This window comes from Elgaria multicarinata, chromosome 8, assembly GCF_023053635.1.
Source record: "Elgaria multicarinata webbii isolate HBS135686 ecotype San Diego chromosome 8, rElgMul1.1.pri, whole genome shotgun sequence".
Lineage (NCBI taxonomy): Eukaryota > Metazoa > Chordata > Lepidosauria > Squamata > Anguidae > Elgaria > Elgaria multicarinata.
The window spans coordinates 79,638,421-79,655,795 of record NC_086178.1 but is presented as its reverse complement, the minus strand read 5'-3'; the positions used below and the strand labels follow the sequence as shown (position 1 = coordinate 79,655,795).

Genomic DNA, 17,375 nt, shown 5'->3' with positions numbered 1-17,375 from the left:
TTCTCCAAGGATCCTAAATCAGGATTTCTTTCATAATCACTAGCCAAGGTCCAGGTTGGCTTCACAGACCACCTGCATCTTGAGACAAGCATCATTGTGATAAATAACTCCACATTTTGGGACCGTATCATTTGATGTCCATATAAGGGCTGGTGGCGTGTCTTACATCATGCATACGCAGCGTGATATGATGTCCTTGTTTCATCATGAAACATTTTGATCCATAACAATCCCTTAATAGTAACATTTTCATTACTTTTCCCAGTTCATTATACGTTCTTCGTCCAATTTATTAGCAACCTATTTTGACATTTCTCCTGTTGGTGGTTCATATAAAGGGCTTAATTAAGCATAAGAGTTTGGGATTTTCACATTTATCCCTTGAACCCTTTTACCCATGGTCAGCTGGGTTCACAGCAGTAGATAATTGCAGAAGGAATCACAGGCCCAGGGATACACATACTGACCAATGATCCCTCAAGCCACCTCCCTGGGCCTAGATTCTTGGCCTGTATCAAGATGCTAGAGCTGTGGGTGGGTTCATACTAGCAAGTCACATGGTGCTTGTTGTTATACCTGAATGAAGTGATGAGCTCTAAGCTTGAATAGCAGCATGGCTCTCCTTCCTGTGGCAGGTGGAGCCAGTGTCCTTTTCCCTGGCTTCTGCAGCCTTCAAGAGTAGATGTATGTAGAGATGTGCTGTACATTAGTTTGCTGCCCTCTTGATCCCTGTCCTTCATGGCTGGTCATCCAGGGCGGAGATGTAGTTAGACAACTATTACAGCATATTATTAACGCATCTCTCAGAGAGGGGAGTTTTCCATCATACTTAAAAGAAGCTGTAGTATGGCCACTTTTAAAAAAGCCCTCCCTGGACCCCCTGGACCTTAATAATTACAGACCAGAATCAAATCTTCCGTTTTGGGGTAAAGTGATCGAGAGGGCAGTTGCCTTCCAACTCCAAGCAGTCTTGGATGATGCAGATTTTTTAGACTCATTTCAAACCAGCTTCAGAGCAGGATACGGAGTTGAGACCACTATGGTCGCCTTAGCAGATGATTTACGCCTGAGTATTGACAGGGGGAGTGTGTCGCTGCTGGTACTTTTGGACCTCAGTGGCTTTCAATACCATCAGCCATGGTATCCTTCTGGATCCCCTGAGGGGATTGGGAATTGGGGGCACTGTGCTTCAGTGCTTCCGGTCCTACCTCTCGGGCAGGTTCCAGATGGTGATGCTTGGGGATAGCTGCTCCTCAAAGAAGGAGCTGCCGTGTGGTATACCACAAGGTGCCATCCTTTCCCCAATGCTATTTAATATTTACATGAAACCACTGGGAGAGATCATCCGGAGGCATGGGGTGGGGTGCTATCAGTAAGCTGATGACACCCAAATATATTTCTCTATGCCTTCGACAACAGCGTCAGCTAAGGATAGTGTGTCTCCTCTGAATGAATGCTTAGAGGCAGTAATGGGCTGGATGAGGAAAAAGAAACTGAAGCTGAATCCAGAGAAGACGGAGGTGCTTGCTGTCAAAGGTCATGACCTGGCTTTGGAGGTGTGTCAACCAGTTCTGGATGGGGTTACACTCCCCATGAAAGACTGTGTTCACAGCTTGGGGGTGCGTCTGGGTTTGTTGCTCCAAATGACAGCCCAGATAGATGCAACGGCCAGGAGTGCCTACTATCAGTTTCGGCTGATATTCCAGCTGTGCCCCTTCCTAGAGTCAGAAGAGCTAAAGACGGTAGTGCACGTGCTGGTAACTTCGAGGCTCGACTTCTGCAATGCACTCTACATAGGGCTACCTTTGTGCCTAGTCCGGAAACTTCAACTAGTTCAAAATATGGCAGCCAGGTTAGTCACTGGTACACCTAGTGGGGACCACATTACACCAGTCTTAAAATCTCTTCACTGGCTGCCAATTAGTTTCCAGGTGAAGTATAAAGTGTTGGTTATCACCTTTAAAGGCCTACATGATTTGGGTCCAGGCTACCTGCGGGATCGCCTTCTCCCATACAATCCGCCCCACACACTCAGGTCCTCTGGGAAGAATTTACTCCAACCAACAAAAACAATGCCGACAACTATTACCCAGAGGACCTTTTCTTCTGCCGCTCCCAGTTTGTGGAATGGCTTGCAGGGAGAGATTTGTCAACCTCCAGAATTTTAGAAAGCCATAAAGACTGATCTCTTCCGGCAGGCCTACCCAGCTGAATTTTAAGATGCCTTCTTAATGGTGTTCTGCTTTTAATGATGCCCTGGTTTTAAACGTTTGAATTAGTTGCATTTTATGGTGTTTTTATTTGTGTTGTACCCTGCCTCGATCCAGAGGGAGAGGTGGGTAACAAATAATTTATTATTATTATTATTATTATTATTATTATTATTATTATTATTATTATTATTAATATCATAGCAGTCAGAAATGATAGAGGCATTTCTTTATTATTTATTTATTTGTTTATTTACAACTTTTGTATACTGCTCCTCTTACTAAACAGGTTTAGTAAGTCCCTCCCGTTTTTCTTTTCTTCATTTTCCTTTTCAGCTCCAGAAATCTTTCATTCCTTTCTGAATGGTGGAACCGGTTACTCCTTCGAAGTCGACTGGTGGTCGCTGGGAGTGATGGCATATGAGCTCCTCCGTGGATGGGTGCCTGCCATGTTCTTTCTTTCTTTCTTTGGCTCAGTCCTATGCATATTTAGACAGAAAGCTAGGACTTTTTTTCTATCTAAACATGCATAGACTTTCATCTGAAGATATTTTGACAGTCTGAAAATCATGTTACTTCCATGCTTAATGCTCTTCAGAAGTAAGCATGGTGTTTCTTAAGAAGTAAGTATGACATTTCCAATTGTTCCATTTCTTTCTTTCCTTCTTTCTTTCTTAGAGGCCTTATGAAATCCATTCCAACAGCCCGGTGGAATCTTTAGTTCAGTTGTTCAGCACTGTGAGTGTCCAGTACGCAACAGTGTGGTCAAAAGACATGGTGGCATTATTAAGAAAGGTAAGGAACTGTCTTTCCCCTAGAGATGGCAATGATTTATCAGCCCAATGCTAAACAACAAGGCCCTTGATCCAGAGATATGTGCTTATAGTGGTTTGCCCACACATTGCTGTGTCATGTATTAGCAATGGCTCAACCTTCGAACAGACGGCTCTGTGTGTGTTGTTCTCAGTACAAGGTCAGGAAGCAATGCATGCAGTCCTGAGAATTGAATACAACAATGCAGCACTTGACATCACAAGTGCAGTACCCTCCTGCTAAGACGCTTCCCAGCCCCATCACAATATCAAAATGTAAATGTACAATGGTAATGGGGGGGGGGGAATCACTCTCCCGCCCTGTCCCCAATAAGTGCAAGAAGTAATTTGTTTAATGTGATTGTTAAAAGTCCACATCAGTTATGTTTTAATTGGTAATATAAAATAACAATTTGATCTTTTTTCCCTGTTCAGATAATATTTATTTTATTTATTTTATTTTATTTATTACATTCCTATACCGCCCAACAGCCGAAGCTCTCTGGGCGGTTCACAAAAATTAAAACCATAATAAAACAACCAAAAGGTTAAAAGCACAAATACAAAATACAGTATAAAAAGCACAACCAGGATAAAACCACACAGCAAAATTGATATAAGATTAAAATACAGAGTTAGAACAGTAAAATTTAAATTTAAGCTTCGGCTATTGGGCGGTATAAAAATGTAATAAATAAATAAATTAAATAAATAAAATTAAGTGTTAAAATATTGAGAGAATAAAAAGGTCTTCAATTGGCGACGAAAAGAGTACAGTGTAGGCGCCAGGCGGACCTCTCTGGGGAGCTAGGAGCCACCTGCCTCCCTTCTTTGGCAGGGGCCCACGGAAAAGGGCCCCTGTAGATGATCTTAAGGCCCGGGCAGGTACATATGGGAGGAGGCGTTCCTTCAGATAACCTGGCCCCAAACCGTTTAGGGCTTTGAATGTTAATACCAGCACTTTGAATAATAGGGGCTTATTCCCATGTTACGTTTCCAAAGATGGACTGAACAAGCAATTCCTGTGTCTACGTACATTTACAATCTGGCATGTGGATGAATGGCTCAGCATGTGGGGTTTACATCCCACTCTTGGCTTCACTTGGGCAAATTTTATTTGTGAGCAATTCATGCAACATACTTGCACAAGTATCTGATAGGGTAAGGAGCTGGGCCTCATCCCGTGCCTGAAATTATAATGTGTGACTTAGTTCTAATATTCTCTGTATCGTTTTAGTTCCACTTCTTAGAGCAGTGATGGGCAACTCCCTGACAGAATCCTGAGGAGCCTGGTTTTCGTTTTTAAAAATTAGTTTTTAAGCTGTCAGGGTTGTGGAGCCAGCTTTGAAAGTGTGGTGCTAAGTGCCCAAGCCACACGTCTGAAAACCTGGGCCTCTGCCAAACATCTAAAAACCTGTGGGTGAAAGCCACAATTTGGAGGTGGGGAAAGCAGCAGGTAGCGAAGTAGTGCTTAACCCTCAACTTGCCTCTCACTTCTTTCCTGCAGTTCCCTTCCTAAGCTTCATTTCCCCATCCCAGATATGGTTAGCTAGGGTGACTATATGGAAAGGAGGACAGGGCTCCTGTATCTTTAACAGTTGTATTGAAAGGGGAATTTCAGCAGGCGTCCTTTGTATGCATCCAGCACCTGGTGAAATCCCTTCTTCATCACAACAGTTAAAGCTGCGGGAGCCCTGCCCTGTTTTGTATCTGTTCACTCTAATATAGTAGATACAAAAGAGGGCAGGGCTCCTGCAGCCTTAACTGTGGTGATGAAGAGGGCATTTCACCAGGTGCTGGATGCATACAATACAACTGATAAAGATACAGGAGCCCTGTCCTCCTAGGGTTCCAGAGGTGGGTTAGCTACTACAGCTCAACGAAAAATGACCGGGAAAGGGGAGTGCAGGGGGAAGTGGTAGGCAGGGAAAGTGTTAAGCAACTCCCTCTTGCCTACTACTTTCCCTCTCTAAATTGCTTCCCTCTCAACCCGTTTTCCTTCCTTCTCAACCAGCAGAAACCTGGTTTCCTAGGGCTGTGCCTCTGCCAAATGCCCTAAAGAATGCTAAAAGTGGTAAACAAATAGAAATGATAGAAGGAATGCTTTAATGCTCAACTTATTGTTCTGCTCCCATGATTTCTAATGCTCTAATCACATAGGTTGGCAAAAGCTGATCTAGCTGCACAGCCCAGAGTGCTATTCCTGAGGTTCATAAAAATGGTACATTAGGGACATATTACTTAAAGATACAAGTCAGGTGTGATCTTCCAGCTCTTGGTTTGTTTTCCGGTGTGGCTTGAATATATTTCCAGCCCTTGCCTTTGTAGGGTTCAAATATTTTCAGGCAATAATTCGCAGGTTACATATTTTGACTAAGAGAAGCATTAATAGGAAACTATGATTTTTTTCAATCCAGCAAGACTTTGCATGTGAATGAGTTTTGGTACAAGCACAGAACTCTGCAAGAACTCCTCCTTCATTTCAGTGGAGGAATTCTGGTCGGCATCCACAGAATTGACCAAGTTTTTGTGTTGAAATGAAAGGGATAGTTTATGTACATATCTGAATGTGCACAGATTTCTGTATTAAGGAGATTGCCTCTGTGACATAACAGACTCTTACACAAGGCCAGTCATATAAACTCTTCCCAGGCCAAGCACCACCACTTGAAAACCTGACAGAGGGTTAAATAAAACTTTACTCCTAGCTATGTGGGAAACAGGTTTAATACAGGATCTGCTCTAAATATACTGTGGGTATAATCTGGTGTGGGTGTTTAATAATTGTAAGGCAGGTAAATAATGCCAAGATGACACGTGGTATTTGGTAGCTAACAAAATAATAATAAGTTTATTGTCATTCAAAAACTTTAATAAAATATAATACTTTCAATCCTGCCTAATCTTAACTCTCCACACACCAACCACTTCTCTCTCGCTCTTTACACCAATCCTAAGTCTCTAGAATCTAAACTCTTCTTACTTTACAAAAACACACACAAGAAAACCAAAACTTTAAACTCCCTTAAAACTCCCAACATACTCTTTATATACTATTCTTCTCACTCTCTACTGATTACATTATAAATTACACCCATTCAGTTCTAACATTCTCTCCTTACCAGACATACTAATTTAGACATATACAATATAATCAATTTTGGGGTAATGCTACAGCCTCCTGTATGGAGAACAATAGCTAATTATTGCAATGGGTACTTGTTATCATTTAAGCATGAAATGTGAGTTTTTGGAAGCCTATTAATGTGAGAGAATTATCACCCCCTCTAATAGTGAACTCAAGTGGTGAGCGCTGACAGGATTAGAGCCAACACGGGGGCATTGAGAAGTAAAAGGGAAGTATCAGCATGTTTGATGAAACCCTGAGGCTTGTACAAATATGAACAACCCATTTTAAAAAAAGTCCAACGAGAACTGAGCATGTTCAGTACAATAGTCAGAGGGGCTGTTCACACAAGATGCTAACCCACACTTGGTGATTGAGTGTGGGTTGTTGTTGAACCATGGGTTGTTTGTTGAACCATGGGATAGTGTGTTGTCTGAACCCAGGACATTTTTCACAGGGTGGCTTGTTAACTACCCTGAACAACCCAACAACAAACCATGGGTTCTCAAGGTGCCTTCTTCGAGAAAAATAAGCCACACTGCATGGTTAACAAGATATCCTGTGGATAATGTCCCGGGTTCAGACAACAAGCTAACCGATGGTTCAACAATCAGCCCACAGTTCAACAACAAACCATACTCAGCCACTGAGTGTGGGTTAGAGTGTTGTGTGAACACACTCACAGGATATTGAGAGTCTGTTGAAAAAGAAAAATGGCTGGTGGAGGAATGGAGTATCATGTAGAACAGCGGTTCTCAACCTGTGGGTCGGGACCCCTTTGGGGGTTGAATGACCCTTTCACAGGGGTCACCTAAGACCATCGGAAAACACATATTTCCGATGGTCTTAGGAATCTGTATTGACTGAACTATGTCATGTATCATCTTTTGTATTATTAAAGCTATTGTTATGTATTATTTTCATTAGCAAACCATCCCATGACAATGGATTGTGTAGAGAAGAACGAAAATAATTTTATGGTTGGGGGTCACCACAACATGAGGAACTGTATTAAAGGGTCGCGGCATTAGGAAGGTTGAGAACCACTGATGTAGAAGGGTATGCTAGCCAGCTGGAACCTTGAACAAGAACACTCCTGTTTGGAGATGAGAATACATTGCAACATTTTGTTGTTGTAATATCTCAAAACAAAGTTGAGGGGGACCATATGGCCTTCCGATGGGTTTCTGCTATACAAATCTAGGATTAAAAAATCTATAACACTTTCCTCCTTCAGTGGCAGCCACCTAATATGATCTGTCTTGTTATGTAATGTTTTGATGGGAGAGGAAATTTGTCATTTTATATTTGTAAATGTTGACTGGTTTAACAAGTGAGAAGTGTCAGCATCCTGGTTTTTTTTTGTTTTTTTAAAAAAAGCATAAACACAACAGTGACAGGAATCAAGTGGCTTTGCTATAAGTCAATGTCAGATGGACAATAAACATAATTAAAGTTTGATTTTAAAGTAGAGTTCCATTATGAAACAATTCCATGCCAACTTACTCAGCAAGATCACAGATGCCCTCTGCTGGATTAGTGTAGGAACACAGCCTCAAAAGCAAAGGTTGCCAACGGAAGTTTTCCCCACATGTTTCAGACTACAGCTCCCAGCATTCTTCACCATTGACTATTCTGGCTAAGGCTGGTTGGAATTTTAGACCAAAACAGATAGAGGGTACCAGCTCGGGGAAGGCTGTTCTATAGAAATAAAAAGAATGCATCCATAGTTACATAGCTTTTTAGCAAAGTCTTTGATGGCTAAATTCACCAAGGTTGCACATAGTTGTAGTTGTTTTAATTGTTTCTAATGCTTTTATATTCTATACTAGTTTTCGTTTGATTAATGGTTTAATTTGTTTTTAGCTGTGTATATTTATTGTTTTATACTGTTTGTATGATTTCATCTGTACGCCGCCCTGGGATCTCAGTGATATAGGGCAGGATACAAATGTAAAAATAAATAAATAAATAAATAAATAAATAAATAAATAAATAAATAGTTGAAAGTGCCCCTGAACCCATCTGTAGAAACGGCACAAAGTTTAAACAGTTGTTTAAGGGCTTTTGGAATGCATCTAACTGCTTTATACGTAATGTTAGCTACCTCTCTTCTGAGCAGTGAAGAGCACATTGAGATTACTTTTCAGCAAAGCTGACAGAATGGTGGTAGAGGAAATATTGGTTGCTTGTTGGCTGGCAATGATAGGCCATCAGGTTACAGCTTCTCTGCATGCCAGAGTCAGTCTGGATCCATCCAACCAATGCACCATGTCACACCGTTGGAATTGTGCTAATTGGCCTGCTGCCAGACTGGCCATACAGGGAGACAGAACTTTGGATCAGAACTCCTGAATCATGGGAGAGATGTTAGCTCACTGGCAGAACACATGCTCCGAATGTAGAAGGTCTAATTGTGGTGCTTCCATGATGTCAACAGTTGAAAGGATCAGCCAGTGATGGGAAAGACCCCTGAGAGCTGCAGCCAGCCAACAGAGACCATATTGGGCTAATCATCTGATGTGGTGTGTATAGCTAGTGTGGTGTGGTGGTTAGAGTGTTGGGCTGGGAGTCAGGAGATCTGGGTTCTAGTTCCCATTTGGCCATGGAAGCTCACTGGGTGACTTTAGGCCAGTCAGAGGCTCTCAGCCTAGCCTACCTCACAGGGTTGTTCTTGTGAGGATAAAATGGAGAGGAGGAGGATTATGTACGCTGCCTTGGGTCCCTTGGAGAAAAAAAAGGCAGGATATAAATGTAATAAATAAATATTTTGTAAGTGTCCTCTTTTAGAAGAGCTGTCTAGTCCGAGTTGGGTTTAAAGATAATGAACCCTCAGGAGGAAGAGCTGGGCCTTGAAGGTGGTTAGAACCTGGACAGTAGACTGAGCAGCAGGCACACAGGTCACCTGGCATAGTCTTCCATGCCATGGTGAGATGTAAGGTATTTTTGTTTAAGTCACAATAAGTATCTCCAAATTAATTAATAAATAAAATAGCAGCTTTCTAGAATGCCATGCCCTTGATTTCTCTAAGCAGTCAGCATTGGGTGATGCAAAGAGGTTGATGGTGGATCTTATCTTTCTTCACTAGAATGATATGAGGATATGATCAAGGTTGTTGAAGTTGTTGTTGTTGTTGTTGTTGTTGTTGTTGTTGTTGTTATTATTGAAAGCAGATGTACTCATTTTATCGAAGCGGAGAAGCAGTCTCACCTGAACATTTTGTGGAATAGAGTAGTTGTGGAAAAATCTGGAGGTGAAGAATTAATTGTTCTCGCCCCCTGTGATGTGCCTAAAGCTGCAAATAAGGTGTTCCTTCAAGCCAGCAACAATGAGGTTTTTGCTCCTGTTCTCATTAATGAGGGGAGAGTGAAGCCTACTTTTGCACATATTCCAATGCCAGCATTTGAAAAGCCAGTCATGGGGAGGGGCAGCGCTCATGGGGTGGGGGGACAGAGCACTGAATTGAAGCACGCACAAGAGGCCTTGCTCTTTTTCCCCAAAGGGAGGAGGAATTCAGGAGGGAAAAAGAGCCAAGGGCAGCCATTGTCTTTAGAAGAAAGACCTTCCTGCCACCGTCGTGTGAAATTCGCACTGTGCTTTGAATTCTTTGAGCTTTGATTCAGATATTGAGTAGGGCATGTGGTACGATTCTCACTTGACTGCACCACCTCAGTTGAAAGGAGAAGGGAGGTCTTACTTGCTTGGAAGCAATCCACTGCATCAAAATATCTGTGCACTTCTAGCACAATAATAATGAAGCTTTAGCTTAGAGTTTTCATTTGGTGTATATCTGACCCTTGAAGCACACTCTCATCATTCGGGGACATGGTGCTCTGAACAATCCTAAGTGGGGAGGGCGAGTGAAGTGGTGGATCACCCACCACTTCCAAAGCCTTGGCCGGTTCGTGCTGGCTGGGGTGGGCGATCCTTACCATTGTTCCTCCCCGCTAAAAAAATGGGGAGGGGGATGATCCTGGGTCCTCTTGGGGGAATGAAGAGGCTGTGAATCCAGTGGATCAAAGGCTGCTTTTGCCCTGCCCCTGGAACACTGTGTTCTGGGATCTACCACCAGTTGAAGCATTGGCTGTAGCAAAATCTATGGCTAGAGAGCTTTCCATGGTAGTGAATGCACCTTCCCCATGAGCTCATGTGCTCTCCACTGGTGAAGGAGACACATCCACCCCATCCTAACCTCCTGTGGCCAGGAGAACAGAGGGTTAGGATTGCTCTGTAAAATCTTATTTAGAAAAGTTTTTGCCACCCCAACAGAATTTTAGCACTGGTTTTGTGGACCAGATTTTGAATGGCTTTATTAATTTCCTGTCCTGTTCGCCCCACTCCCCATCCCTCACACCAGGAGTTTGTGCCTCTCTGTACCTGTTCTTTTTTCTCAATGCAGGTTTTGTTTATTGGTTTATAATGCTACTTTTTAAAGAATTGTTTTAGGCCATTATGAACTTTTTTTGTGTTTGTGTTTGGATCTACATTTTGGAAGGAATAAATACTAGGTGCATTGTTGAACATTTGAATAGGTTCATAGACAAGAGCCTTCAGCATGGTGGGCCCCCTCCTATACAATTCCCTGCCTCTGGAGGTCAGGCAGGTGCCAACTTTGTATTCCTTTCATCGCCTAGCGCGAAATCAAGGAAAACCCCGTAGGGGAGTAAAAAATAGCCAAAGGCAAACCCTTGCCTTTGGCTATTTTTTGCTTCCTTTCGCCTCCTGAAAATGTTATTGTTCCATGAAGACTTCCCGTGATGACCAGCCATGGTTCACTTTGAATTTTGCTTTTTTTTTTTTTTTTTTTAATATTTTAATGTGTTTTTATTCGGTTTTTATTCTTTTCTTTTTTTTATCTTGTACACTGCTCCAAAATTTTGAATGGGGAGCAGTATATAAATATTGCAAATAAATAAATAAATGAGAGAGATGATTAATCAGGCCTCTATGGACCTGTTCAAATGTTCAGTGAGCATGGGACATTCATCCACTTCCAGAATTTATACCTTTGTTGCATGATGGCCCTTTCTAATGGTTGGCACTTAAACAGGGACCCTTTGTCCTATCTATCTGAAGTTTGGCAGATCTGATGCCTGGAGGGAGGGATAGTTGAATGTCTGCACATTTCAAGCCATTTGGATGGAAAGCACCAAAGGTGCAGGCAGCAGAAGACTGAATGGGTCGTCCATTGAAGTTAATGGAAAAATAAATGAACAAATGCAATTCCAATAAATTAGACATTCCCACCCCATATTCATGCCCCTAGTGGGACCATGCAGAAGAACAGCCACACTGCAGAGGTAACGTATGAATCATCCCAGACTAAAACTGATCCCCCTCCCCCAGCTGTACTCTTGTGTCTCACCCCTTGCCTCACCCCTCAACATTTGCAATTTCAGCTTCTGACAGTGAACCCTGAGCATCGGTTTTCTAGCCTAGCTAACATCCAGACTTCCTCCTACTTATCGACCGTGGACTGGGACGAAATCTGCGAAAAGAAAGTGGAGCCGGGCTTTGTTCCTAACGTAAGTCAAAGTGATGAGTACATTTGCGTCTGTCCCTGATCTCTGCTTCTTGTGATGGAAGCAGTGATATCAAGCCAAGGATTTTTTTCCCCCTCTGGCAAGCCAATTTTGGGTTCAGTAGGCTGCTTGAATGATCTGGCTTGTCATTCACATGGCTCTGAGGCAATCTCTTGGTCTGATTCCAACAGAAAGGCCGCCTGCATTGCGACCCCACCTTTGAGCTGGAAGAGATGATCCTGGAGTCAAGGCCGCTGCACAAGAAGAAGAAGAGGCTTGCAAAGAATAAATCCAGGGATAATAGCAAGGACAGCTCACAGTCAGTAAGTGACCCCTTGCAGTTACCAAAATAAAAAGGAAATGTTGGAGCGTCGTGTTATTGTAGGACTGGTTTGTTTGTTAGTTTATTATTCCCATGTATTTCCAGCCCTTCATTTAATGCTGGGTAACAGCAGCATTAAAACATTTAACAATAGGATATTTATATATTCTATTTATTTATTCTATCTACTCTTGTGTGTTTGTGTGTGTATACAGTATGTACACAAACACACACGGTCTCCAGTGTGATGCCTGTGGGTACCAATGCATCCACAGACACCTCTCTTGGTGCCCACCAGGCTTCTTGCCTCTCCTGATTTTTTTTTTCATTTCCTATAAATAAAGTGGGAAGCTGGCATGCAGCGAGGTGAAGTGCTGCCCTCCAATGCCTTTTCTTAAAAATTGGGTTGAAAAGAGTGGTTTTGTGTTTTGGAGCTCAGTGCTTAAATTCATGGACAAGTGACTCTTTAGTCTCATGGGTTTGCCTTCTCAAAAAGAGTGTCTTGAGATCATCTGTGCCTTCATGTCAGCCATTTTGTGAGAGTGCCCACAGCACTATCAAGATTCCAAATGTGCCTACCAACCCAAAAAGGTTAGGGATAATCCTTTAATAAATAAATTAATAAACTAATCCAGGTGAGCCAATAAATCTTAGCCATGGCACTGAAAAGATAGTAAGGTTGGAACCAGATGAATCTCTTGGGAGATGGCATTCCAAAGTCAAGGTGCCACCATGTAGAAGCCCTATATTGTGTCACCAATGAATTAATTCTGTTAGTGGTAGGACAATGAGAAAGTTACTTTGGGCCCAAAGAAGCTTCTAGGTTGCCAAACCTGAAACACTGCGGTGCTATCTACCAAGTTAGCTCTTCTATTTCTCCTTTCGGTTATATGGGAATGAAGAGCATTTCTTTCCTACAATGTCAACTTCTGTTATTTGAGTCCTCTTCACATATTGGGCTGTCAAATGCCGATTGTAATGGCAAAGGACCCATCTTTTGTGAGGCAATAAGTTGCACCAGCTGTTTATGCTGCTGCTGTTTTTATTTTCCCCCTATAGTTCAATTGGCACCTAACATGTCTATGGAACTTAACCTAAAACACTTACATTTAGAAATGAGTGTTTCAAAATAAGCCACTCCTCCTACTAGGAGGAGGGCTTTCTCCGCTGTGGCACCCCGGCTGTGGAATGAGCTCCCCAGAGAGGTCCGCCTGGCGCCTACACTGTACTGCTTTCGTCGCCAGCTGAAGACGTTTTTATTCTCTCAGTATTTCAACACTTAATTTTAACTTAAATTTAAATTGTACTGTTCTAACTCTGTATTTTAATCTTATATCAATTTTTTTGCTGCATGGTTTTATCCTGGTTGTGCTTTTTATACTGTATTTTGTATTTGTGTTTTTAACCTGTTGGTTGTTTTATGATGGTTTTAATTTTTGTGAACCGCCCAGAGAGCTTCGGCTATTGGGCAGTATAAAAATGTAATAAATAAATAAATAAATGAATAAAGATCAAGTTTTGAAATATATATTTAAATAATATATTTAAATGTGGGGTTTTTTCAACTGGATTTTTAAACAACAACAACAATCAAACTGTTACAGATTAATGAATAAATAGGAAGGAATGGACTTAATGAGCAAACAGATGTGGAAGTGACACAGAGCAGAACTAGAGTGATCCATCCATTCCTTCTTGAGGCCCAGTGTTGATTATCTTAGTTAAGATCATGCAGAGGCTTGGAATTTGACAGGTTAGCAACACAAACGATTAAAAAAAATACTGTTGTCAACTGTAGGTGAGTTCTAATTTCATCAAAGGTGATGACCCTATTGTTCTAGCAATGGTCATGCCAGAAAACATATTCCAACTAGAATAGGGGCAAAACTACTCACGAAGGTTCTCATTACAGTGCCTGTTTTTCATGCATTTTCTACCCAGTATTATTATTTTTTCCTCCTATTAATTTCTGTGGGTGTCCTGAATGTCAGCTTTCGGGTCAGTGGGGTAGGGGAAGGGAACACCAAGCGCCTCCCGTAATCCACGTGGCATACTGAGACAGAGATGATTTCTACCCAATCGAAATGCCAGGTTCGCTCCCCTTAGCCTCTGACATGACTTCAGCATGTTGACGTTATTCCTTCATTACATATGTATCTTGCCCTTTCCTTCAAAGAGCTCAGTGAGGGGTACATGGCTCTTTCCTTTCCATGATATCCTTGCAACAATCTTTCAAGGTGGGTTAGGCAAGGCTCAGAGATAGTGACTGGCCATAAGCCAACCAGCGAACTTCATGGCTGAAGGGGGATTTGAACCCTGTTCTCCTGAGACTTAGCCTGGCACTTTAATTACTATACTATGCTGGTACACTCCACTAAGGGAAACATTGTTCTAAAGTGATCTACAGAAAATGAAAACATCAAAGAGCACACAATGATTGAAAAGCTGGATGAATCAAAGTTGAGTGGGATCCCCCCCATCATCCTTATTAAATATTCACACTACTTGAGCAAACTTCATTAAAATTCATAATGCAACAATTTAGACCGAAAGTACAATCTAAACTACTTTCTTTTCTTTTCATAGGAAAATGACTACCTCCAGGAATGCCTTGAAGCGATTCAGCAAGATTTTGTCATTTTTAATAGAGAAAAGTGAGTTTGGGAATATGAAGGGGGGGCACTTGTTTTCATTGGCTTGAACTCTGCTAAGTTAACTTAATTTCATGCGAAGTCCGTTTCCCACCCCCTGCCCCCACCCCCTGCAGGAACCTGTGCCCCCACCCCAAGTTAAACCATCTCTGGGCGGTTTGGATGCCCTCCTGAACAACGTGGGATGCGGCATATGGGGGGTAGCTGGGAGAGTGGGGGATCAGCCAAAACCAGGCTTGGATCCTAAGCTAAGTGAACTGACCGAGCAATCCTATTATTTCTAGGAAAGCATCCCAAGTACCATGGGATATTTCTGATTCCTCCTCCCAAGGCCATAGGCACTCTTATGACCTCGGGAGGGGGGATCCGACATTGGATTGGTCTTCTCCTTTCTCTCCCTTGCAACTGTCATAGAAAGAACCACACTGGGTGCTTTCTAAGGTCACAATAGAAACCTTATAGTGGTTGAAAAGGGGACATTCCGGTGGGATGGAGTGGGAGAGGAGAGGCCAGATCCACAGAATCCAATGGCTTCCCCATTGCTCGCCCCTGCCCACCATTCAGAGACCCATCCGGCAGCTTGATTTTATTTTTTTTCTGGAGGAGGGATGGGAGGTGAAATTGCCTCTGTGTCCTTCCCACCCTATCAGCAACTGCCTGGCAGGGCATGGGATTTTTGGAAGCCTCTGAGCTCAGAGACTTCCTTCTAATGGGCAGCAAGTCCATAGGATTTCACCCTTAAGGAAGGTCATGGCAGGTAAGTCTCTCATCCCAACCCCCACCCTGCTTCTGCCCTTGCACCCCATCCCCCAGTGGGGGCTGGTGGCTCCGATATCAGTGGGGCTGTGGATCCATTCTGGGTTTTAGTAAAAGCCAGACAGAATTCTAAAGAAGCTATCCAAGGTGCTGAACCCTATCTCCAAATTGGGTTCAGCAGCTTGGATAGCTCCTTTAGAGTTCTGACTGGTTCTAACAAACCCAGAGCGGATTCACTGCCCCACTGCCATTGGAGCCAACAGCCTCCACAGCATCCCATTCCATGTTCAGGAGGTTTCCCTGATCACCCAGAGAGGCTTTTTGCAGAGTCTGTAGGTGGGAGGAGGGGAACTTCCTTAGCAGTGCAATCTCCTGTGCATATAGCTGTTCCTGATTGCATTGGGCTGTGTACACCTAGGTGCCTCTTTTCAGGCTTTCAGCTTTACACATGGAGGTTGGGGCAGGTGGGGCACAATGTATGAATGATGCTTCAAAGTATCCATACAAAGCATTCATACAGTGTGCACAGCTCCATTTGAAATCCCCTTCAACTCTGCCACATGCTTCATCCCGTCATTCACAGAAAGCGTGCGTAACCGGCATGCTTTTTTCTTGGCACAGGTTGAAGAAGAGCCCCGATCAAATGAACGAGTCCATTTCTCCTCCCGAAACCACTGATGAAGCTGAGACGGAAACAGAATCTGAAAATTCCAACCTGAATATGTGTAGCTCAGTTTGTTCTTCCACAGGCAGCAGCTAGGACTATGGGGGGAATGAGGCAAAAGGGCCAGAAGCATGTACATCTCTTGAATAAATCATTCTCAGGTTGCACTGACAAGCCGATGACAGTACATTGAGTACTTTAGTTGAGAAAAAAGGAAGGAGGAGAAAGAAGAGGAGCCACAAAAAACAACACTGTAGAGCCACAATAGAGGCAGATAGTTCTTAGAGAACTCATGGATGAAAAAGATCACCAGTTACCTGATATTTTGCTATGCAACACTTTGGCGAAAACCATTCCATCTTTTTCTTTGTCCTTTTCTTTTTCGCAGGGACTGAGAGTCGTCTGAAGTATATTTTCAGGTAGTAACAGCTAGAGAGCGGATCCTAGCTGAGGTCCGGGAGAATGCCGATCAAACGCACACAAAGTGCAATGGGAGGCCCAGGAAAGATGACAGAGGCAAATGAAAACTCAACTATTTGGATTTTCAGAGCATTTGTCTCTTGGTATTTTCAGAGCATCTGAGGGTTCTTATGGAACGTGACAGATGCTTATTACCTGTAGGAACTGAGCTCAACTGCAACACTAGAGTCACATCTTGATTATACTTTATTTTCAGTGAGTCTAGTCTCAGTGTGATCAGATGCCTCCTAGCTTAGGAGGCATTAGAATAAACTCACCTAGGGCCAAAGGCTCTGGGTTGCAGCTGGAATTTTAAACTGGTGGAGGAGGGTTTCTAACTGTACCACATCTTTTCACAAAGCTATCCTTATGTGCAAGGGAGCTGTGCTAGTTATGAACATAAGAGTAGAAGTCGGCATTCCCCTCCCCCACCTGCAACTCACATGAATGAGCAGGGCACACGTTTGGCTAGATTTAGATGTGACGCCTAAACAAGGATGCCCTGATTATGGAGGAAGTGATGCCTTGATGAACCTTTCTGTTTATGTCGTATTAAGTGTAATTTAAAGTACTGTATATATAAATCACTGGCATCTGTTTTAACTTCTCATGAGGATAGGAGAGTTCTGACATTTGCTCCAGCTGTGGATATTGCCTTTTTAATTGTTTCAGAAGCCTTCCTCAGCCCCGTACTGGGCTTTGGCTGCAATCTTATACACACTTACTGGGGAGTAAGGTCCATTGAACTTAGTGGGACTTCTTCTGGGTAGACATGCATAGGATTATGTTGTTAATGGCTTACTTTACTGTATTGTGGCTTTAGGTTGCTATGGAAACACTTAGAGCCCTTG

General features: G+C 42.7%; 1 protein-coding gene across 1 annotated transcript in view; it reads left to right on the top strand.

The window, feature by feature from the left end:
• The window catches only part of STK32C (serine/threonine kinase 32C), a 196,246-nt gene extending 179,675 nt beyond the window's left edge, over positions 1-16,571 (top strand). Inside the window, exons 7-12 of the mRNA XM_063131600.1 lie at positions 2,547-2,650; positions 2,889-3,005; positions 11,550-11,675; positions 11,864-11,995; positions 14,581-14,648; positions 16,023-16,571. Coding sequence (XP_062987670.1) covers positions 2,547-2,650; positions 2,889-3,005; positions 11,550-11,675; positions 11,864-11,995; positions 14,581-14,648; positions 16,023-16,161 — 686 coding nt within the window. The 3' untranslated portion in view covers positions 16,162-16,571. The remainder of the gene's footprint in view (positions 1-2,546; positions 2,651-2,888; positions 3,006-11,549; positions 11,676-11,863; positions 11,996-14,580; positions 14,649-16,022) is intronic.
• Positions 16,572-17,375: the final 804 nt, after the last annotated feature.